The sequence below is a fragment of the Thalia democratica genome, chromosome 2 (genome assembly GCF_965202585.1).
Source record: "Thalia democratica chromosome 2, ktThaDemo2.hap1.1, whole genome shotgun sequence".
NCBI classification, from domain to species: Eukaryota; Metazoa; Chordata; class Thaliacea; order Salpida; family Salpidae; genus Thalia; species Thalia democratica.
This window is the reverse complement of record NC_139166.1, coordinates 36,248,099-36,271,783: the sequence shown is the minus strand read 5'-3', so window position 1 is coordinate 36,271,783 and position 23,685 is coordinate 36,248,099. Positions and strand designations below refer to the sequence as shown.

The following is a 23,685-nucleotide window of genomic DNA, read 5'->3' as shown; positions in this document are numbered from 1 at the left end:
TCTAAAGTAACGTTTTTTTCCTTTTAATATAAGGAAAATTTCCTGAAAATTTGAAGAAGATTGCTTGAAAAATGAAGGAGGAGATAGATTTTTAGTGAATTTTTAAATTTCCGAGAAAATTGACCTCGAAAAATTTGCCGTCCATACGATTGTATCGGAAACTTTTTACAAAAAATAAAAGATCTCAAAAGTTAAATGATATTTATGAATTCTATAAAAATAGGCTTGTAGCTTGTATTTAAAGCTTTCATATAAAAGCCAAAGTTAATTTTTGTAAAAAAAAATGTAGGACCCTTAAAATTAGTTTTAAGTATAAGCTTGCAGGCCGTGATTTATATAACTGTTTAAATAGTAATATGCTCATAACTTATAAGTCCATTAATATTTAATATAAAATTGTATAAAACCATTAGGTTTAGGAGTAAAAGAAAAGCTGTTGAAAAGTCACCAAAGAAAAGAAGTAAAAGGTTTTTGAAAAAATCTATGTTATTATAACTTATAAAAAGATAAGTAGTTTTTCTCTGATTAGTTAAAACACTTTTTACCATAAGTTTAATACTGTTTAAAAGATAAATATTTGTAAAAGTCGTGTTAGAGCATAATAAAACATAAGCTTATAATTTAAAATTTGCTTTTACATTTTTAATTTAATTTACAGTTACTTTTTAATCAAATATTAATAAGATCAAGGATTAATTTTTTAATTAGTCGAATTTTAATTAAAGTATATAAATTTAGTCATGCTAATAGCAGGGTTGCTAAAAAACCTGGAGTTTGTAAATTTAGGCTAAAACAACCTGAAGTTTTAAACAATTTTTTATATGTAAAATATTAAAGTATATGATACGAAAAATCTATTATATAGAACATTTTTTTATCATTTATGATTTTTTATAATAAGAAATTTTAAGTTAGCATTACAGTATCTTTTAAATACTTTTATTTATTTAAGACTTTTTTAGCTTAATGTTTTTTTGCTAAAAATCACCAAAAAATCTTGTATTCTCAAAAACTTGGAAGAAATTCAGAAAACCTCGAAAAAATTTAAAATACCTTTAGCAACCCTATAATGATTAAAAATAATCTGTATTTCTTTATTTATTATTTATCAACTTAGTGATAACATTGTCAGAATAGAAAATTTACTATATTTACTTATTTAATAATTGTCTAGGCGGAAACGAAAAAAGAATTTAGAGGACTTCAAACCAGCTTCAATAGGTTTGTTACATAAAAGTAGTGATGTACCGGACTCACTATCCGGGTCCGGGTCCGGCCGGATATTGCCATTTTTGTCTGATATCCGGATCCGGCCGGATTCTTATTTGAAAAAAAAGTCCGGATCCGGTTCCGGCCGGATTCTAATTTGAAAAAAAAGTCCGGGTCCGGTTCCGGCCGGACTCTAATTTGAAAAAAAATTCCGGATCCGGGTCCGGCCGGATCCTAACAAAGATCCGGCCGGACCCGGATCTAGTTAGTAAAAAAGAGCATACTGAAAAGTATTTTTTCAAAAACAAACCATGTGTAAATTAATAAGAGTTATTTTCGTCAGTTGAAATCAAACACCCTACCCTGATTGGCTCATTTTGTACGCGTGACTTATTAACATTTGTTTACATTTAAACTATGAAATAAACATTTCATGAAATGCAACTCTTTACATATGTTGTAAAATTGAAAACTTTGGAATGAATACTTGTATTATTTATTGTTTAAAGTTGAGCTCAGAGAATATTTAGAGTTAATACGGTTGAATGTAAGAGCCAATGAGAATCATATGACGAAATGTTTCAAACTAAATACTGACGCAACAAAACATCAGAACATGACAGGCAGTTTATATGTAAGCAGTTAATTAGTTTGGTGTGTAGCTTGAAGCAACAAAATATCTTGAACGTTTTTGTGAATGCTTATTGTAAGTAGTGTTTTGTTTTAAAAGTGAACATTTCAACAGGTGTTTAATTGTTTAAATATTTAAGCAAGGTTTATAGTTTAATAGTTTATTAAAAATTTTACAGTTTCTTGTTTACTAAAAGTTTTATTTAATTTTTAGTGTTTTGTTTTAAGTCTTTTGATATAGATTTAAATAGCTTCCAGTTTTTAAAGTGTTACCAAAGTAATTAATAATGTTGTATATGCTAATATTTCTTGTTGTGTTTTATATAAAAGATTCATCACTCAAAACTGTCGTGTCTGATTATAGAAAGTAGTCTCAGTTAGAATTTAGTATTTGTTAGATATTAATTAAATAAGGTAGGATTTAATTATGATGGGTAGTACTAATAAGTTAAGTGTACCACAATCAGTCCACAACTTTACTACCAAATTGTCAACCTTTGCTAGCTGTTCTACTGATTATTAGATTAAAGTAATTTTTTAAGTTTTTAAAAACCTCATTCTGACTCAGGCTTGTTTATACTCACTCTATCTAGTTTTATTGACTTAAACAGTGGCAACCCTGCTAGTTTGAAAATTTTTAGGAATTTTAGAAAATCTTGGACTGCCTCAGGCTAGTTTAGTTTTTTATATAAACTCAAGCTAGTTTTCTTTTAGATTTTGAATGAGTTTGAGCTGATCCAGTTTTCAATATTTTGTAATTTTCAAGTGTATTTTGTTCAAGAACTTGATTTCAGATTTTTAATTGTAAATAACACCTAAATTTAAAAACCTTGTGGCTAGCTGTTCTACTTATTATTTGATTAAAGTTCTTTTTTTTTCAGTTTTTAAAAACCTCATTCTGACTCAGGCTAATTTATTCTAGTGATGTACTGGACTCACTATCCGGGTCCGGGTCCGGCCGGATATTGCCATTTTTGTCTGATATCCGGATCCGGCCGGATTCTAATTTGAAAAAAAAGTCCGGATCCGGTTCCGGCCGGACTCTAATTTGAAAAAAAAGTCCGGATCCGGTTCCGGCCGGATTCTAATTTGAAAAAAAAGTCCGGATCCGGTTCCGGCCGGATTCTAATTTGAAAAAAAAGTCCGGATCCGGGTCCGGCCGGACCCGAAATTGTGGGTCCGGTACATCACTACATAAAAGCAATAATTTGCTGACATATTTGATTTTTTTTCAAACAAAATACTTTTAAGATAGCTTTGATTTCTTAGTTATTTTATTTTTTCAACGTAAATTATGATTAATATTTTAATAAAGTTTATTTGGATGCCATTGTTTATAAACAAATAATTAAATTACAAAAAGTTGTATTAGCAAGTTTTTGTCCTACTTAATTTGTTTTAAATTTCATTTAATGAAATCATACATAAGCTGTTTTTTTAATTTTTCAGTCTTTACTTAGTTTGAAAGTGTTAACTAATTAAACTTAAATTTTTCTTATGAATTTTAAATTGAAAACCTAAAATTAAAACAATTATTTTTTTTGTATAATTTCAGGGTTGCCACAAGGTCAGGAAAAAATGGTAAAAGTCAGGAAAAAATGGGGGGTTTTTGAAAAAAAGTCAGGAAACTTGACAAAATTTAAAAAAAGTCAGTTTTTGTCAGTTTAAATTTACAAAATTCCTTATTTTCCAAATGGTAAAAAATTAACAAAAGTCCTTCAAAGTCAGAAAAAATTCCAAAACTCTCCTAGAAATTTACAAAATTATTAAATTTCCATTGCCTTCATCTGGTATAAGTTAATAAAACATCCTTTATAAAGCTGCAAAATTTTTCTGTTAACATATTGAACAAGTACCCTACTTGAACAAGCAGGTTTTGTAAGCTTTTTAGTATTGATGATCTGTAGCAAGGACACTTCCATAGTGAAACTGATATATACACAAAAGTTTATTAATTTAGCATAATTTTAGAATCAAAGTGCTTTTTGTTAAGTAATTAATTGAGTTCTTTATAATTTAGCAGTTAGTTAAGTATTTTATGTAACAAGTTGATGTGTATACTTTGGGAACGGGTATAAATTGCACGAGGGGACAAAAGTACACGAGAACAAAATTGCACGAATGCACAAAATTGCACGAAGCCAAATTTGCACAAGGGCACAAAATTGCACCAGGAAACAAAATTGCACGAAGATGATTCTGCATCAAAGGTCAATTTTGCACGACTTATATTTTTACACGAGAGTAAAAAAGTATAGAACAAAAATAAAAATAATATAAAAACAGAAAAAAAAAAAAAAAAAAAATTATACAAAAAAAAGTTAATGACCGAGAGTAAGGGTTAGGGGTAACAGTGATAGTAAAAATAAAAATAAAATAATAACTAATAAAATAAAAATTAGTTGAAAAAAAATTAATTAAAGAAAAAAAGCTACCGACCGAGGGTAAGGGTTATGGGTAACAGTAATAGTAAAAAAAAATAAAGAATATTTTTTTAAATAAAAAACAAAAATAAAAAAAAACAAAATAATAAAAATAAATTATCTACCGAGAGTAAGGGTTAGGGGTAACAGTGATAGTAAAAAAAAAATTAATAAAAAAACTAAAAATTAAATTAGTAAAATTAACCCGTGCAAAATTGTCTGCTCGTGCAAAAGTATCTATCTTCGTGCAATTTTGTACGCTTGCGCAGTTTAGACAGCTACCCATATACTTTACCTCTTTATAATTTTCTCAAAATTGTTTAATTTTGTAAAATAAGTTATAAGAGAGGTATATGCCATGATTAATGCTAAATAAATTTAGTTAATAAATAAATTAGTGCTAATAAAAATACGGAGAAAATAAATTTTAGAACATATATTAAAAAAAAACAGTATTTGATTAAGTTCTTTGTTGTTTTAAGATTTTTATTTTAAAAGTTTGTTATTAATTTAAGGTTTTAATTGTGAAAGTTCCTTATATGTCGTTTCGTTTATTTAGATACATCTATGTTAGAAAATGCTAAAATATTGTGTCTTTTTTCAGACAAGTTGTGTTTATAAGGTAGTAATACAAGTATTTTGCTGATAGAGCTGTTTATTACAAACATCAATCATACACATATGGTTTAAGTGATGTACTGGAAGTTTGATGATAGTATTCAGCAAAAAAACTATTGTTTTAACCTGTATTAAAATTAGATTGAAAGCTTTATATAGTTTCAAGTGTTAGATTATGTATTTTAGAATAAGTTTAAATTAAGAGTTTGATTTAGAAAAGTCAGAAAAATTTTAGTAAAAAGTCAGGAAAAGTCAACTTGATTTGTGGAAACCCTGTAATTTACAAATTTTTCAATTGCTGGTTTTATGTTATAAAGTAGTTTATAACTTTTATAACTAGTGATCTGCCCGATCTGGATCAAATTAATTGGACAGGACAACTTTTATTTCTATTAAAAAAAATTCAATAGTTTTAATAGAAAAATCACAAAAAGAGTCTTGAAAAGATAAAGTTTTAAGGCAATATTTTCCAATATAAAGGAAGGGATTAAGGGGGCGATATTGCTCGCCTTGGAAAACTATTAATTTTTTATGAAAAATTGTTTGTAATTTAGTAATCCCCTTTTGGGAAACCCTGCTTTAATCAAACCATTAATGCAAAACATATTCATAGTTATAGGTAAATTTATTTATGATCAAAAAGTTTACGAAAATTTATAATATTTTCACTCTGCTATAGCATACAGAGTTGCCAAAATACCTGGAATTTAAAAGTTTAGGAAAAAAAATCCTAGAACACCTAGAATATTTTATTATTGTTGCATGTAATGTAACAAAGTTTCAATAAGATGCAAAAAATTTATCAAAGATATGAAACATTTTTTGTTTCAGCTTAAACTTTTTTAATAAAAAACACATTCAATGTAGCTTCACAATATCTTTTTATGCTATTGGAGACAGTTTTTTAAACTTTGATTAAATTTTGAACTAGAAATGGACCAACAAATGTTTGTTTTCTAAAAACCTGAAAGAAATTTACTAAAAACATTTAGCAACTTTAAGAATAGAGTGGTAGGAAACTTTTAGTCAGCGGACTAAACTTACTAAAAATAGCTATTTTATGTCGTGTAGTTGTACAAGATGTGCAAAAAAAGTTATTTTTTTTTAAATAAGAACTATAATGATCATTAAAAAAACACTACTGTGTAGTGTGTAATAAAAATAAAATGAGCAGGAAATTTCAAAAAAAAAAGTTAGAGGTAGTTTTATTTGTTTATTTCGCATAATTTATTTTCAAGTTAAAAATACTTCACGGCCGTAAATTTTCTATCCCTACTATAGAAGTTGCAATTTTTTTAAAATGAAATTTCAAAGATAAACTTTCAGCTTGAATTAGCCTTTTTTTTTTGTTAATTAGATCCATAAAATCATGTTTATTGATCCGTAGTCTTATTCTTCATTTTTCATTTATTTGTGCATGTATTTTTTTGTATTGTTTTAAACTTTAATGATTTTTATATTCCTATATCAACTAACCGTTTTATATCTCATTAAATGAACTCTAAAAACGATAACTGAAGATCAATGAACCAGCAGTTTTTTTATATAATTTATTTTAAATATTAGGTACAGTATAATAGCTAATCAACAATAAAAACATGTTCGAAGGTTATTTTATCATTAATTATTTTGAAAAATCCGTATCAGGCTGAATTTTGGTTAAAAAAAAATCGGAATTGGTAGATCACTATTTATAACAAACTCTTAAAAAAATAACGTAACCCTTTTGTGTTAGAAATAAAATTTGTAATACAAAGTCATTGATAAATAACACTAAGTAATTTAGAAAATGATACATGTTAAAAGAATAAGTTATTTTAATTTTTAGTGTGTAAATTTATAAGTGTTTAAACACATTTTTGGTATCCCTTTATAAGTAACAGTTTGATTTAATTTACAAAGTAATTTGCTTGCCGTCATATTTTCAGGTATGTATTTTATAATACATCTGATTTCAAATCAGTTTTACGTTTATAAAAAAAAGTATAATAAAGTAATTTTGAAATCACTAGTTTATATCAACTGCATAACTTATTAACAGTCAAACCAACATTATACCTGTAATAAGTAATTAATATAATAAATATTTTTTTTTCTAATTTTAAAAATGCATCATGGTTCAAATATGGCCTGCAATCTGTAGTTTGCCGACCATTGCGTTTGTTTTGAATATGAACTCATAAAAATATTTTTTAGAAAGCTTATCCTAACCAGTAATCTATAAATTAGAACGACTAATAAAAAGCAACTTTCGTTTTAGTGCCTTCAGAAGATATTACCCCAGGTGTAAGAAGGTCTAATCGCAAAAAGTTTACTCAGCCAGTTTGCCGTTGGAAAGGTGAAGAAAAAATTTTTAAGTAAGCGTTGTAACTGACATAACTTATATTTAGTAGAATGCGTAAAAAAAAGATAAAATAAATTAACTGTTCAGTTCGTGTATGTGGCCTAATCTTGCTTTAAGTTTTAATTATTTGTGTTTAGTTTTTAAATATTAAGATAAAATGGGAAGTGTTAAGCTACTTGAGAAAGTAGCAATTTATTAGGTTTTAATTTTAATTTATTTGTTGTTTTGATTGACTTATACAACTGTATCGTTGTATACTACTAATTAGTATATTAAAACGTAGCAACTATTTATCCCTTTAAACAAGAACTGTTTTTATAAAATAATATTTTTTATTTAATTTATACGGTTGCTTACTGTCTTTTAACTAGTAAATATTATTAATTAAAATTAACACGCTAATATAGTTTTACTATATATCAGGGGTCGGCAAACTGCGGCCCGCGGGCCAATTGCGGCCCGCGAAGGGTAAATCTGCGGCCCGCGAGCACGGTATTTTTTTGAATGGAATGCGGCCCGCGAAAGAAAATTTCGTGGCCGGCTAGTATGTAAATGTGGCCCGCTGAGCAAAAATATATTTCAAGTTGAATTTTTTTGGTAATTCGATTTAATTTGATTAGTTTGGTTTTAAGTCTCTGTATAATATTTAAAAATAATTAGAAGAAATTACTGCTTTAGTTTAAAAATGTGAAAAATACAGATTAGCATTCTAACAGGATATTTTTTTCAGTTTCATAATAACTTCTTTTTAACAACAGCAAGTAATTTACTGAAAAAAGAGTGTAAAGAATGCTCGGATTTAATAAATTAGATATATAATAGCTATTTATTAAATAAACTAAATGCAAATGTTTTCCATTTTGTACAAAAGTATTGCACAGTAATTAACTAAAGTGTCATTTCTTTATAGCTTAGATATTCTTTTTCAATATTTTTTATATCTAAGTTTCCTTTATAGATTTTTTTTTGTAAATGTTATATTTTAGTGTAAAAACATTTAACATAACATAGTAATAAGAAATAAGATTTGATTTTTGTTTTGACACATTTTAACTTTTTAAAAGTTTTCTCTGCACATTGAATTAATTTCTATGCACACCAACTTAAAAAGATGCTCATACTTTAAACCACTTTTTATTTAATACTTTAGTTAGTTAAAGTTTAGTTTATGCTTAGTTTTCTAACATTGTTGTTTCTACATGTAATATCTAAATTATACACACACGTTTAAAACAATATGACATGAATTAATATAGTTTTTGTTAGGTACACAATTTAATTTTTTAAACATTTTTTGTCAAACTTTTTATGCCTTGTATATCAATACACACAATTGCTGTTTTTTTGAGCTACCTATTTAATATAAACTAGATTTAGGGATGGTAAGTATATTAAGTTTGTACATTGTTAATCAAAATAGTTCAAATTCAAGCAAATAAACAACTAAACATTGTCACACACTCAGACTATCACTATTTGAAGACTTTAAATCTTGAGCCAACTAAGTCATTTTTTAAGTTTTTGGCTAGAATTGCTTTTTGTATACAAAAATATCAGGAATGTTTTTGTTGACTCAGGCTGACTTTTTTGCTTGAAAGAGTGGCAAATTAAACTTATGATGTATGTTTTGCTCAATCCACAGTGTTAGTTTGAACTCTAATATATGTTAAATTTTAAGTCTTGCAGCTAATATAATTTAAAATGCTATTTATATTTTTGTGTACATTTAAGTGTGAACAATCAGTGTTGCCAAAAAACTTGAATCCCGGAAAAGCTTTGAATTTGAAAACTTATGCTTAAAAGATCTGGAAAAAAACTTGAAATTGAGATTTTTGAAAAAACCTGTAAAGTAATAAGATTTCGATTTGACACAAAAAACTTACCAAATAAATATTTTTCATTAGAAAATATATTAAAGTAGCTTAACAGTATTTTTTAATATTGATATATTTGTTAAGTCATTTTTATCAACTTAAATTAAACTTTCTACTAAAATTAAAAGAAGGAATTGTACTTTCAAAAACTTTGTTTTGGTGCTTTGAACCTTTACTTGTAAAATTTCACCGATTGTTGTACTTCGCTTTGAAACTAAACCAAGAAATTCTATTAAAATGTCAAAGTTAGTAAAAACATCTCTAATAAAAATTCTCATATGAGCAATAGTTTTTTTGTCAGTGCTCTCATATTAAAAAATTGATTAAAGTCCTAATTTGATTTATGCGACTATAACCTTAATGCATTTCCTAAACACGACGTCTAGTTGTCATTGAAGAAATAAACAAAAGCTTTTCATTACCGCCAACATAAATTCTTTAGAAAAGTTTTCAATTATAAACGGTGTCTCATTTTAATTAATAAATTTTGCTACTTTATAACTTGCCTTAACAATTTTTTCTTATCATTCTGTAGTTACTGAAGATAATCATGTGCTTTATGGAAAAACTGACTTTGGTGATTTGTTTTTTATCGTTTCTCGCAATAACTCCTAACTAACGTATTTTTTATTCTTGTAGCTCGTCTTATATTTTACAATTACTATTTTTAAATACAATATTCTTATTTCAGATAAAGAATTGCTAAAATGCTTAATAAAAAATAAGTTTTTCTACTTCGCTGATGACTGAATAGAATTTTATACTTTTGTTAAATTTGTTTAAGAATCTTAATTGTCCATTCCAGCTGACTTATATTTTTTTGGCATGTAATTTATTTACTGTTAATAACATTCAATATTTCTTTATGTTGTGAACTTTATTTTAACTGGGTTGCTACACAAACAGGCTATTTTAAAAGCTTGAAAACTCAGGTGTGTGTGAAACTTTTATTTAAATCACTTTAAAGAAATCTTTCAATTCTCAGAATAGTTTTTATGACTGTAGTGTAGTTTATTGATTGTAATTTTTTCTTTTTTTCTTACATTTTGTGTACTTTTTGATAATGATGATATTTTAACTAGGTATTTAAGCTTGATTAACAACTATTTAGTAGCTTTTTTAACTTTTAATAAACTCAGGCTAGTTTGATACAACTCAGACATTTTTGCTTTTTAAAGTGGCAACCATGTAAAATACTAATTACTAATAAGATATTTTATTAAAGTTTTCGAGAATTAATTATGTTAAAGAATTTGTTTTAGATTTTTGGAATACAAACATGTAATAAATTTTACAACTAATTAATAAATTTGTAACCTACAGATGTAGGTACCTTTAATACTAAACTTAACTTATACTAAATAATGATACTAATAATACTTAGGCTACTCTATATAAAACTAGGCATGACATGAGTTAACATATTTTATATAAAGAACAATTGCAAACACTAACAAATATGTAAAGAACATCAAATTAAGAAAATACTTTAAATGTGGTCAAAACCTTTACACAAGTTTTAATCTAGCAAGAATATACTTTAAGAATGTATAAAACAAAATACGAGTTAACTACTTAGAATGTAACTAAGAAATACTTATAAAAATAATACTAATCAAAAAACACTTTATATAACACAAGAAAACAATATAAATGTCTATTCTTCATTATCACGTTTACTGCAGCAGGCTGTGGCTAGAATCTCCGTCTGTCTGTTGTATCAGCTTATATATAACATTCCCTAACTCAATGTTGCATCAGGGTTTCTGGTCTGCACTTTATTTTCTCTTTTTGTCAATTGTATTAAACTTGCATCAGTATAAAACTTGACCTTGCGAGCTTTCTCTTAACGCTTGGATGAACTTTTAGCTCAAAACTTCCAACCAAATCTAAACAGTAATCAAGTGCAACTTGATATCCTGTTACAAATTTTCTAATGAGTGTAAATTATTTAACACGCAAAAACTTTTTTTGAAGTAAATATTCTTAGAAATATGAAAAAAGGGTTGATAATATAACAAGTGTATTAAAATAACCCATAAATTGTCTTTCAAGTTAGGTTTTTATAGAGAGTTAGGTTGTAAGTAAAATTACAAAAGTATTAAGTTTAACTTATTAAGTGTTTTGAAAGTACATAGTTTATTAACACTTAAGTATATTAGTCAATGTAAATTCTATTCTAATAAATATTAATAAAATAGGCATTCTATGTATAGCTAAAAGTCATTAAAAAATAAATATGGTGAATAAAAGTAAAACCTTTCTTTAGTGTGACTAAAACTAAAACCAAAATATTATTCAAATGTCACTAAAACTAAAACTGCGGCCCGCGAAGACTTTGGAAACTTGAAATTTGGCCCGCGACCACCAACTGCCTGCCGACCCCTGCTCTATATCCTGAAGAAACACCGTTTATACCGATTTTAAATGTTTTATTTTCATCAAAACAATAACAATTTATAACACAATTTATAGATTTATTTTTACTTTGAATAGATTTTATTCACACACAGCTTTTAAATTAAATTGTGTTATAAAAAGTATTATGTTTTTTCAGCTCAAATGGTTCACTTATAGGACTAAAAACGCTTGATGAAGCAACAAATTTTAACGCTTACAAAATTGGTAAGACTAGTACTGAATATTGTTATTATTTTTTTTTATAGTTACTTTTTTTTAGTTAAGTTTTAAATATTTCCACTCTCTATTATGTATCATTTGTCTCTTTTTTTTCTAATAGTCAGTGTACTAATTGTAATTAAGTTATAATAAATATTTAAAAACAAGTTTCAACTGTAATTTTATAATCTTTTTGTAGATTAAAAGAATTAACTCTCCTAACTTTTATTTTAACGTTAGTTATTTATATTAAAGATATCTTGAAGCTGTTTAAAATGCTTAAAAGTTTTGGTATTATAAAATATAGAGCCTTAGGTTAATAAAACAAAATATTTTGGTTTCTGATAAACTTAGTGTAATAAATGAAGAGTGCAATTTTTATTTATTTTCAGTTAATAAAAGTATAAGTTACAAAGACTCTAAGGGCCCACATATATTGTCAAACTATAAATAGGAAATAAGGATATAAAGTTAATGTTGCGTTGTAGATATTTTCTAAATTAATAATATAGTAGTTCAAAATTATGTTGATCAATTTTTTGAAGTTGAGAAATATATAGAACAAAAGTTATTAGTTTAAGTTAGATACTTTCTAAAAATTGTTGGCTTTATAATTTGTGATATTAAAAAAAATATCTATTTAAATATAATACATTTTAAGTGTTAATGTTTAGTAGTAGCTTCACAGTTGGCCCAAATCGCGTTTAACTAAAAATAGGGAGTTAATTTTATTAAAAGATAGATATATGTAAGTCTTTACAAATATTTGATTTTAATGAAGTCTAGGGTTGAATTCTCAAAACAAAATTTAAAAATGTCTTGTATAATAAAAGTTATTGGACTTTATGTAGTAGCTCTTTATTATTTTTGTTTTTTAAAACTTTAAGGTTCAGCTCAATTTAAAGTGCTACGATTAAAAACTTTGTTTATTATTATTTTTTGAGATACTTCAAAAGTGTCAGAACTAATTTTTGCATTTACTTGCTTGTTAACTTAATATTTATTAGGTAGTTGAAAAACATTGAAATGAGCGTTTTTAAAAATCTAAAACTATTTTGTGCTAAAATGTCACTCCGTGCTAAAGTGACGCTGTGCTTTTTTGACACCTACCAAAACCATATGTTAATTTTCGTAAAATAAGCACTTAGCCCCATTTCCTTAACATATGTAAAATATAAAATTTATATGCTTAAAAAGAACAAGTTTGTTTTAACATATTTAAATTTAAAAACTAAAAATATCTGTTTTATAGGGTATTTTCGACAATTACTGGGCTTGAAATAAAAAAAGCTTAACCAAAAAACAAAAACCGCATAAGTGGAAAATTATATGTTAATAATTAAGATAATTTAAATTTAAGGTTTACATTTCTATAAACTCTCCAGGCGTGCCGTTTAAACCATTTATAAGAATTACCAGGTTATAGACCAAAAAAGGCAAAAAATACATAAACTTTATATATTTTGCGGAATAAACTTATTTTTTTTGATTAAATTACTACTTAAACAAAATAAACAATACAACTTCAAAATATAATTTTTATATCTACTAAATATTTATATAAGTAAGAATTTAAATATTTTAATGTTGTATTCTTTTTTACGCTTAATTTCAACTAAAGTTATCTAAACCAGTGCTTCTGAACCTTTTTTTAGTGGCGGAACCCTTTTCCAAAGTTCAACTTTTCTGCGGAACCCCTAATTTTAATTTTACATAAAATTTTTAATTAAATAAATGTTCTTATTTAAATTTCGAAAGGCTTCGCGGAACCCCTGAGAGGCGTCGCGGAACCTTATTTCAGAAGCACTGATCTAAACGATTAAACAAGTGTAAATTAATTATTCTATTTATTACATATTTCGGTGGGACAAAATTCCGACCTTAAAAAATATTGGTAAAGTAGAATAAAAGAAAAGTATTTAAAAATTAATAGATGAAATATTGATAAAAATTAAAACAATTTTATAAATATTTGACAAAGTCGGATTTTTTTCCTATCGAACCTGGTAATAAACAGAATAGCTAATTCGCACTTGTATTATTATTTAAAGAATCTCTTTACTCAGTAAATTGTGCAATATTTTTTAAGGTCAACACAAATAACCATATAAGTAAAGTTTACAAATTTTAGTTTAAGCAAATACTCTTAAAATTACCTCGCGCTAAATGGTAAAATTTCTTTTGTAAATGAAAATTTCAAGTAACGCTGTATTAATAAATGATTGCAAACAAGTACGCGCAGAATCAACTAAGGTTGCAATGTCCTTTTCTACCCCTAGCAACAATTACAACCATCACCAATGTTTAATACTTGTCAAAGAAATTAAAAGCTACTAAATAATGAAATTTATATCAAAAATAGCAAACAAGAATATATTACTTCTTTAGTTCTGTTATAAAAAAACTATAGAGAAAAATTTTACAGTATATTTCAATAAAAATGATTGTCCGAACAACTTGAATGAAGGTCAAGAAAATGAAAATGTTACTATACTGGAAAATATACAAAGTGATAAAAATGAAAGCTTTGAGCCTACTGATACTCAAAAAACAAAGTCAATTACAAAAAATAAAACAAAAAGTTTGTTTGTATTTTGTAGTTAGGTTTTAAAATGAAAACAATTAAAATAAAGAGTAGTTTACGACCTAATTTTTATATATTAGTTTTGATAAAAGTTTAATATAGTTTAAATAATTTAAATTATAATAAAATGATGCTCTTGTAAATTTGTTTTAAGTTGTTTGAAAATGTCTTGCTTACTTTTTGACTGTAGTCAAAATAAATTTATTTTATCTCGGTTAAGAATTTTTATAGTTTTTTATGAACAAAAAGCTCGTGAAAAAACAAATACCGAATAAGTAACAAAACTAAGTAAAGTAATTTAAGTTAGAATAAAATTAAATAAAAAAAACCAATATAAGAGGTTATTTAGATATTTGTTATGGTTTGTTTAGTTACCGTATCAAGTAATTTTGAAAAATTCTGCTTACTTTACAATAGAATTTAGAATTAAGTTTAGAAGTAGTATGCTAAACTTCTACTTTAATTTTTCTTTTATTTTTCAGATTCAAAAAAGAAAAACAATAAAGAATCCGGATTACAAGCAAACACAAAAAAAGCAAATAAAGCAAAAGGGAAAACAATAGTAAAAGCTAGATTAAGTACCCAAAAAACTACAAAAACTTTAGGTTAATTTACAATGAATATTTAAATATATTTCAGAATTATTTAGTGAGCAAAGTTTACTTTATAATACTTAAAATAATTATGTGATTTACGTACACTCCGAATATACAAGTTTTAAGCGTAACATAGCTATTTTTAAGGGCATATAGTGTTAAGGGAAATTTTCGATAAAATTTAATATCGACTTATATCGGAAATCCTGCAGAATAAACTTCATGCCAGTTTTTGTATAGTATAAAAATAAATAAGTGACTCTGTTGGGTATAATGTTTTTTATAAAAAAATTTCCCATACAAACGTATAGACTGATTTTTTCATAATCAATGTTTATCTAAACAATATTTAAAAGGTCACTAATGTTATGAAGAGATTTAGTATACTAATTAATAAAAAATAGTAAGAACTCTATTAATTCAATCTATTAAAGGAATATTAAAGAAAGTGTTGTTCAGCTGTTCAGATAAATAGTTTAGTTTTAAAAACAAACTTTTAAATTATTTTGTATATCCTAAACTAAATATTTTTAGTAAAGGATTGTTGGAATAACTAAATAAAATAATTTAAAACACTGTTTTTAACTGAATACTGTACTTATGTAATTCGCTTATGTTTTTTTAAGTGGTTTTCAGTATTTAGTAAGTTTTACAGTCATTTTAATAGCTTGTTAAGGATGCTTATAAGCATTCGCACAAACTTATCTTGTAAAAAGCAAAGTATTAATTTTTAATAATAATATAGTATTGTTGGTACTTAATTTAATATAAATGTCCAACATATGAAAATGAAAATAAGTTTATTAATACGTTTATGTTGTTAACATGATGCATATGAAATAATAGTATAATCTTTACTAAAATCATTTTATTGTTATATTGTTTGTAGTGCAATGTTTAACTCAGGAATCAAAACCTGAGCCACTTAAACAGGACACACAAGAAATGAATTAAAATTAATAAAATATAATTTATTTTCAACAAAAAATAAACATAAACTAAATATTAAACAAAGTTAAAATTATAAAAAACTCTTTAATAACTTTAAACTTATTTGGTTTGTAAGTATCCTTAGGTAACTTGTTCCACATAGTCTTTGCTCAGCGAAAAAATGAACCTTGCCACTGAATGTTGTTAAAATTATGTTTACATTTTGTTTTTCTATTATTTCCTCTTAACTGATATTTATTATGGGAAAAACTAACTGAAAAAACCTTATATTAGCGATTAATAATTTTATAAAGCGTAAATAAATCAAATTCCCATATTCTATATTCTAGAGGACATATAAAACGGGTAAAATTTCTTTGCACAGACTCAATTTTATTAATGTTTTTTTTATTAGGGTGACCAAATTCGGGTATTGTATTCAAGCTTAGGACGATCGTATATACTAAATAGTTTTGTCAGAAGAGTAGCTGAATTAGTTTCAAAAGTTTTTGATATTTTATCGAATGAAACTTGTGCAACTTTATATATATATATAGTTTATGTGTTCATTCCATTTTAAATTTTCACAGATATATATTCTAAAATCCTTGAAAACTTTAACTGTTGGTATCTTAGTGTTAATAATTATTAGGTCAATCGGGTCAAACGGTTTGTTTTTCTTAAATTTTATAATTTTACATTTGTTAGGGTTTAAATCGAGTTTTCTTGTTTTTAGCCATTTGTAGATATTTTCTAGAGTAGATTGTAAAGAGATATTTAACTAACTAAAATTTTTGGTGCCATCCGCAAATAAACTCATGTCACTTTTAATATCAATTTTTGAATTAATATCGTTAATGTAAAAAAAAAGGGGACCAATTACACCACTTTGTGGTATTCCACTGTATATTGTTAAAAGGTCTAACAGCGCATCATTAATGACCACTCTTTGTGATCTCCCAATTAAAAAGTTATTGAACCACTTCACTAAAGATTTATGTAGTCCATACTGACTCAATATTTTGATAATCGTCTGTGTGTTACTGAATTGAAAGGTTGTTTAATATCAGTGTAAACTACTTTTATATATTCGTTTTTGAGATAAGGAACTATCAATGAATGTAAGCATCTAGTTTTTAAAAGCATTTTAATTAGTTTTTTAAAGCATCGTTCTTATAACTTAAACATTGTCTATTAAATTTATAATTTAATTTTTCAAAAACTTCTTAATATGTAGTTTTTTAGTTCTTTAAAAATATTTAAAGTTTTTTGGTACATAATAAATTGTTTTGTTTTTTAAATATTATCTAAGTATATAAGATTGTGCAATACAAACAGAAAATAAGACATTAGAACATGAAAACGAAGCAAATAATTCTTTACACGAAGATATTGGTAGTGTTGTGAATTCTCAAAACTGTATTTCTGCTGTACAACAAAATGTAGTTTTAGAATTTCCATCACAGCAAATGGAACAAAATCTATCGTTAAGTTCATCAAATAATGCTAACGGTTTGTTACTATACATTATTTGTAAATTTACCTCAGAATTTCTCAAAAGTGGGCAACATCGACCTTTTTGGGAAATTTGTTTATCAGGGAAAATAATTATTGAGGATTCCACAAAGTAAATGAGTAGTTAAACAGAAAATGGGCAGAAAAATTTAGTCAAAGTAGCGATTATTTTAAACTTTTTACCAAGGGGGCGATTATATAAAAGTTAGGGAAACCTGTTAAAAAACTAATAAATGAAACTAAGCTAGTCTGAATTTTTTAGTTTTTGGCTAGTTTATATGACTAAAAATTAATTTTATTTAAGCTATATGTTTTCTTATAGATGTAAAGTTTTTTGTTGATGTTATAGTTCTTTTAAATATCAGTTTTTGTTTTGTTTCTGGATCTTAAAACTCGATTTATTTCCTCATAAACACACGTTAAATTTTTTTTCTCAAAGAGTAACAACTCTGCAAGGTTAATAATCCTCACTATGGCTTTATATTATAAAATATTTACTAATTCAATCATAAAGGTTATGCTTTTCTTTAGTTTATAAAAAAAAAATACTTTAATGCCATAGGAGTCAAGATAGTTTTTTTAAAGTTTGATAATTTTTTTGCAGAATTTCAGCTAGTAGCTTTTAACCATATATAACTTTTAGATATAACGTATTAAAGTTGGTACCTTAAACTTAAAAATATGTTTTTTACCATAGTTTTTAAGTGTTTTTTTCTCTGTATATTAGTAAAGTGTTATTCGTAAATATTTTAAAAGTTATTCATTAAAATTTATACTTTTACTATATTTAAAAATTTTAGATTTTTTATTATTTTGACAACATATATTTTGTAGTTTTTTTTACTACCTAAAAGAAATAGTTTTAAGTCATGCAAGGACTATTTCCTGAAAATTTAAAGTCTCTAGCATTACAAACTTAAGGAAAGTATTTTAATCACTTGGTAGTGTCACTAAAAAACTTTAAAAAGTATGTTTGCGTCTTAAACTTTTTATAAAACTGGCTGTATTTAAAAAAAAAAGTTAAGTTTTTATATTTTATTAATAGTATTTGGTAAAAGACTTATTGAGTCTATAAAAATGATAAAAACAAGCAACCATACGAACTTAGATAATTTAGAGAGTAAATGGGTCAATTTATTACGAGCAAACATAAACAAAACAACACTGTCTTTTTATAGATAATGGTAAACTTATAGAACCAATAATTTTACAACAACCAATTTTTTATTAAGATAGTTTTATTAAAAATAATTTTGTTTTAGAAAATATTTTAATTGTTTGTTTGATAAAAGTATTACTGTAAAAGCAATAGTAAAGGAAAAGTAGTTTATTATTAAAACATTTTGGTTTTCTTTTTTTACTTAGGATTTGTTTGAAAAAATCAATTTTATTCAGTTTTGATACTATTTTGTTAAGATGAGAAGTTTATAAGAAACAGTTTCTAAGTAAGATAAGATTTTATACTTTCTTTAAGTTTTGTTTTAAATTTTTTTAAATCTTTATTTCATCGATAACAGATTTATTAACAATAGTTTACATCAAACAGTTCCTTACTAAGATAACTTTTAATTTAAAGTTTATATCGGAAAAGTTTTTAATATTATTTTCATAACATTTAAGTTTACTTTTATATAAAAAAATATCATTATAATGCTAAAAATCTAGCAATTTACAAATTAATATTATACACAGTTTTGAATTACTACGTCGTAATATATTTTTTCACTATTTTTTTACTTAGTTGCATAAATGTGTTTTAGTTATATTAGTTTATTAAAAGTTTATTGAGGACGGATTGTAAATCTAAAAACGTTTTAAACTTATGTAATGTGCAATAAAAATTTGTAGATTTTCCAATACTATCACTTGATTTTTTCTAATTATTGATGCTGAAGAAAAATCACATACAAAAAATTGACTTTGTCCTGAACTGATTTGAGCGTTTTTATATAAATCTTGTATAGTAAAATGTAACTTGGACTCATAAACTAAAATAGAATAAATAATAAGTTTTTTGGTCAAAAAGTTTTATTTTGTTCTGAAAACTGAAAATAATGTTTAATATAATACTACATTTTATTTGCTTTTTGTTTTCTAAACTGTATGAAAAAACGCAAAACATTTTAAATATAAAAACAAATAATTTTTACTACTTAATTTTTGAACTTCAGTATTATTAAAGCACTAATCATTTTATTTGACTATAAAAAAGTCTAATGAAGTACTAGAACAGAGCAACTGTATCTTTCTTTTAGCCATCTATCTCACAACTATAAACACAATTCTGATACTTTTTAACGAGTTTGTTAAATTATAAACGTGATATTATAACAAAATGTTATGAATGTGCTCTTTTTTAGTTGCAACTATGTAGTATATGTAAAAAAGTTGAGTTCTTAGAAGAAAAAGTGTGGAGGTTATTTCCTTACTACTGCCTTTACTTGCTATAAAATAATAAATTTCTAATATACAATAACATAATCTAAACCTATAGTAAGTTTACGTATAAGTAATACAGTATTTATTTTTTTAATTTAAAGTTTAATTTAATTATTAACAACAAACAGGCAGCTTTTTTTAATGAAAAAACGTTATATATCTTTCATTGTAGCATAAGTTAATGGCATAATTTAAATAAAAACTTGAAAAAATAATTACTTTCACAGTCTTTCGCTAACAATTTATTTACTGATTTTGATGATTTTTTATAAAACTTAGTTTATTAAGAATATATATTACATAACCTTATGTTAAAATTATGATCCTTTTTAAATGCGTCAATATATGATTTTAGACATATCAGATCCTATTTTTTATCAACTTAACGGGTTTGAAATAATATATACGTTTAATGTTGATGATGCAAAATGTGGAAACCTCATTGTTTACCCATACTGTACTAAATCAAAAGTTTTCGTTGGTGAATGGATTTTAGTTAGTTTTATTTTATACGTGTTATTTATGTAATTGATAATTAAACTTTATCTTCCAACATTCTAAATTAGTTTTGTAAAAAAGTAAATACGTATTTGTCGTATTTTGATTAACACTTTATACATAAATTACTTAAAAAGCTTATCAACATTCAAAGATATAAGATACTAAACCTTTTAGTAAAATAGAATTAGAAATAGTTATAGTTATAAAGTTTTAACTGTCATAGTTAAAACAAAAAAAAACGTTATTTTCACTAGAAAGCATCTTTTTTATAATAAATTTAAAAATATTGATTAAAACGGATTAAATTAATTCAGGGTTGCCTAAAAATAAAACATGAATCCTAGAAAAACTTAAAACTTGAGAAATTTTGCAAAAAATAACTCAAAATTTGAACAAAAATAACTAAAAAAACTGGAATTTTATACTATTTTTACATGTAAAGTAATTTCGATAAAATACAAAAAATATATTGCAAAGATAAAAGTTTTTTGTAATTTTTTTCATTATAAAACACATATAACGAAGGTTTACAGTATCTTTTCAATGTTTTTTTTTACTTTTTAATACAGTTTTTACCTTAAATTTTATTTAAAACTAAAAATAGACAAAAAAATAGTACGTTTAAAAACCTGGAAGGAACTTTTAATAATTGGAAAAACTTCAAAAAACCTTTGGTAAACCTGTAACTATTAATTATATTTTAGTTTGTAAAATTTTTGTGTTTTTGAAAGTCGAAAAATGTATTAAAGTTCTATGTAATTTTATTAGTTTTAGTTTTTGAACTAGAATACCTTTGAAATTAAATCTACCATTTCGTTAATATTTTTACAACAATCCCAGTAACTACAGGTATAACTAAACATGGTATTTTTTCACTCTTTATATACACTGTTAGATTACTGTGCTAAAGTTTTATTTTGTACAGAAATCTAAGACAAAATTCATTCAAAAACATCTTTATTAAAGCAACAAACAAGTAAAATCGATTTCGGCTAACGCTTTTCAATTACTTTAGTTAGCAACTAGTTTTAAGATTAAATTTTGAGTATATAAATAGTTAGAGGTTACATCAGAAAAATCAATTAACACTAATTAGCATAATTGAGCAAAAATTAATTAGACATTCACAATTCATAAATGCATATATAAAACAGTTTATCAGTAATTTAACTAAGATAAGCAACATTAAAAATAAAATAAAATAAGCGACAAAATTCAAATAAAATCTATAACAACTTATAAAGATTAGATTTATAAACGTATTGTTGCTTACACAAATTAGGTTTACATGTTTTTATAAATAGAGATTCTAAAACACTTAGGTGATAATCGTTACGAGCTTTACTTAAAATTGAAAAGTTAATATCACTATAGTTCTTTGCGCAATCTGAATTGTTTAATAAGTGTTCAGCTATCGCTGATGATCTATTAGATGGTTTTTTTAAACCAGTGTCCATCCATCTTCTGAGGGAATTAAAAACGTGTTGGTCCCTTCTTATATGGAATCTTTGGGACGTTCTGCCAATGTACTCACTGTCACAGTGGCATTTGTACATATAAATTATTTTGCTTTTTTCATGATCGGCAGTACGGTCTTTACAAATTCCATTTAAGGGCTTTCTTGTAGCATGACTGATTCTTAGTTGTACAGAGTTAAAAGTGGAGTTTACAGTGTATTTAACAGTCTTTTCTAGAACAGTTGCTACTTTACCGAGATATGGCAATCTCAAATATACAGGGCATTTACTAGGACCAAATTTAACCGGTTTTTCAAATTTTGAGATTGTATTGTTAATTGTCTTTCTGACTATATGCGATGGATAACCAAGAGCTTCAAAAATATTTTTTATTTTATCTAATTCCTCTTCAAACAATTCCTCGATCATGAAAAAAGCAAAATAATTTATATGTACAAATGCCACTGTGACAGTGAGTACATTGGCAGAACGTCCCAAAGATTCCATATAAGAAGGGACCAACACGTTTTTAATTCCCTCAGAAGATGGATGGACACTAGTTTAAAAAAACCATCTAATAGATCATCAGCGATAGCTGAACACTTATTAAACAATTTATATTGCGCAAAGAACTATAGTGATAGTAACTTTTTAATTTTAAGTAAAGCTCGTAACGATTATCACCTAAGTGTTTTAGAATCTCTATTTATAAAAACATGTAAACCTAATTTGTGTAAGCAACAATACGTTTATAAATCTAATCTTTATAAGTTGTTATAGATTTTATTTGAATTTTGTCGCTTATTTTATTTTATTTTTAATGTTGCTTATCTTAGTTAAATTACTGATAAACTGTTTTATATATGCATTTATGAATTGTGAATGTCTAATTAATTTTAGCTCAATTATGCTAATTAGTGTTAATTGATTTTTCTGATGTAACCTCTAACTATTTATATACTCAAAATTTAATCTTAAAATTAGTTGCTAACTAAAGTAATTGAAAAGCGTTAGCCGAAATCGATTTTACTTGTTTGTTGCTTTAATAAAGATGTTTTTGAATGATTTTGTCTTAGATTTCTGTACAAGATATGTAGTACTAAAAAGTTATATACAAAGTTTTATTTAGTTTGTAAGAATATTGAAACATGTGATAATTTTTCTATAATGTTTTTATGTCTAACTAGTAATTACTAAAATAAAAATTTTAAAGTTAAACTATTCATCAATGTTCTGTTTTATAATATAATAAACTATGTTATTATAAACTCCCTTTTCTAGTGTTTTACTGTCGAAGAGGGTGAAAATATTACATTTGAACTAAATGGAAAAAGTACAGTGATGATCTTAAACACTACTTATCATGTGCCAAAAAATTCAAGCTATTCTATATCTAACAACAGTAATAAAAATATAAAAGTACACTTTATGAGTTTTTTAGAAAAGTAGTGTTTTTTCATTATTTTCTAAGTTAAACACTCATCTTAATTTTTTAATTCTTCTTTTTCGTGCCATTTTGACATACTTAGAAGCACACACTTTTAATTAATCTCACAAATAAACGAAAAGTCATAAAATGAAAATTATTTTTTGACAAGCTATGATTAAGTATGAAGGTTGTTTTTATACCTTTGACCACTTTATTTAATGTTACCTTTAAGTACTTTAATAAACAATGAACTTTACCGCAAGATCAACAACAACAGCATCCGAGACAATCCTACGACCGGTTTCGTCCTTATTAGGACTCATCAGGCAGGAATAGCCGCGAGAAACCGCTATTGTGATCTTAATAGCGGTTTCTCGCGGCTATTCCTGCCTGATGAGTCCTAATAAGGACGAAACCGGTCGTAGGATTGTCTCGGATGCTGTTGTTGTTGATCTTGCGGTAAAGTTCATTGTTTATTATCGATTGCATAAAACATCTCAACTTCGTTGATGATGGC

The 23,685-nt window shown here is 25.5% G+C and overlaps 1 protein-coding gene across 2 annotated transcripts in view; it reads left to right on the top strand.

The window, feature by feature from the left end:
• Window positions 1–23,366, top strand: part of LOC145849946 (uncharacterized) — a 69,282-nt gene extending 45,916 nt beyond the window's left edge. For both annotated transcript variants that reach the window (XM_082955073.1, XM_082955072.1), the window contains 9 exons: window positions 414–467; window positions 1,175–1,221; window positions 7,141–7,237; window positions 11,656–11,723; window positions 14,143–14,298; window positions 14,784–14,906; window positions 17,166–17,339; window positions 20,137–20,276; window positions 23,021–23,366. In XM_082955073.1, the coding sequence (XP_082811199.1) occupies window positions 414–467; window positions 1,175–1,221; window positions 7,141–7,237; window positions 11,656–11,723; window positions 14,143–14,298; window positions 14,784–14,906; window positions 17,166–17,339; window positions 20,137–20,276; window positions 23,021–23,188 (1,027 nt within the window). In that variant the 3' untranslated portion in view covers window positions 23,189–23,366. The remainder of the gene's footprint in view (window positions 1–413; window positions 468–1,174; window positions 1,222–7,140; window positions 7,238–11,655; window positions 11,724–14,142; window positions 14,299–14,783; window positions 14,907–17,165; window positions 17,340–20,136; window positions 20,277–23,020) is intronic.
• The last annotated feature ends 319 nt before the right edge of the window (window positions 23,367–23,685 follow it).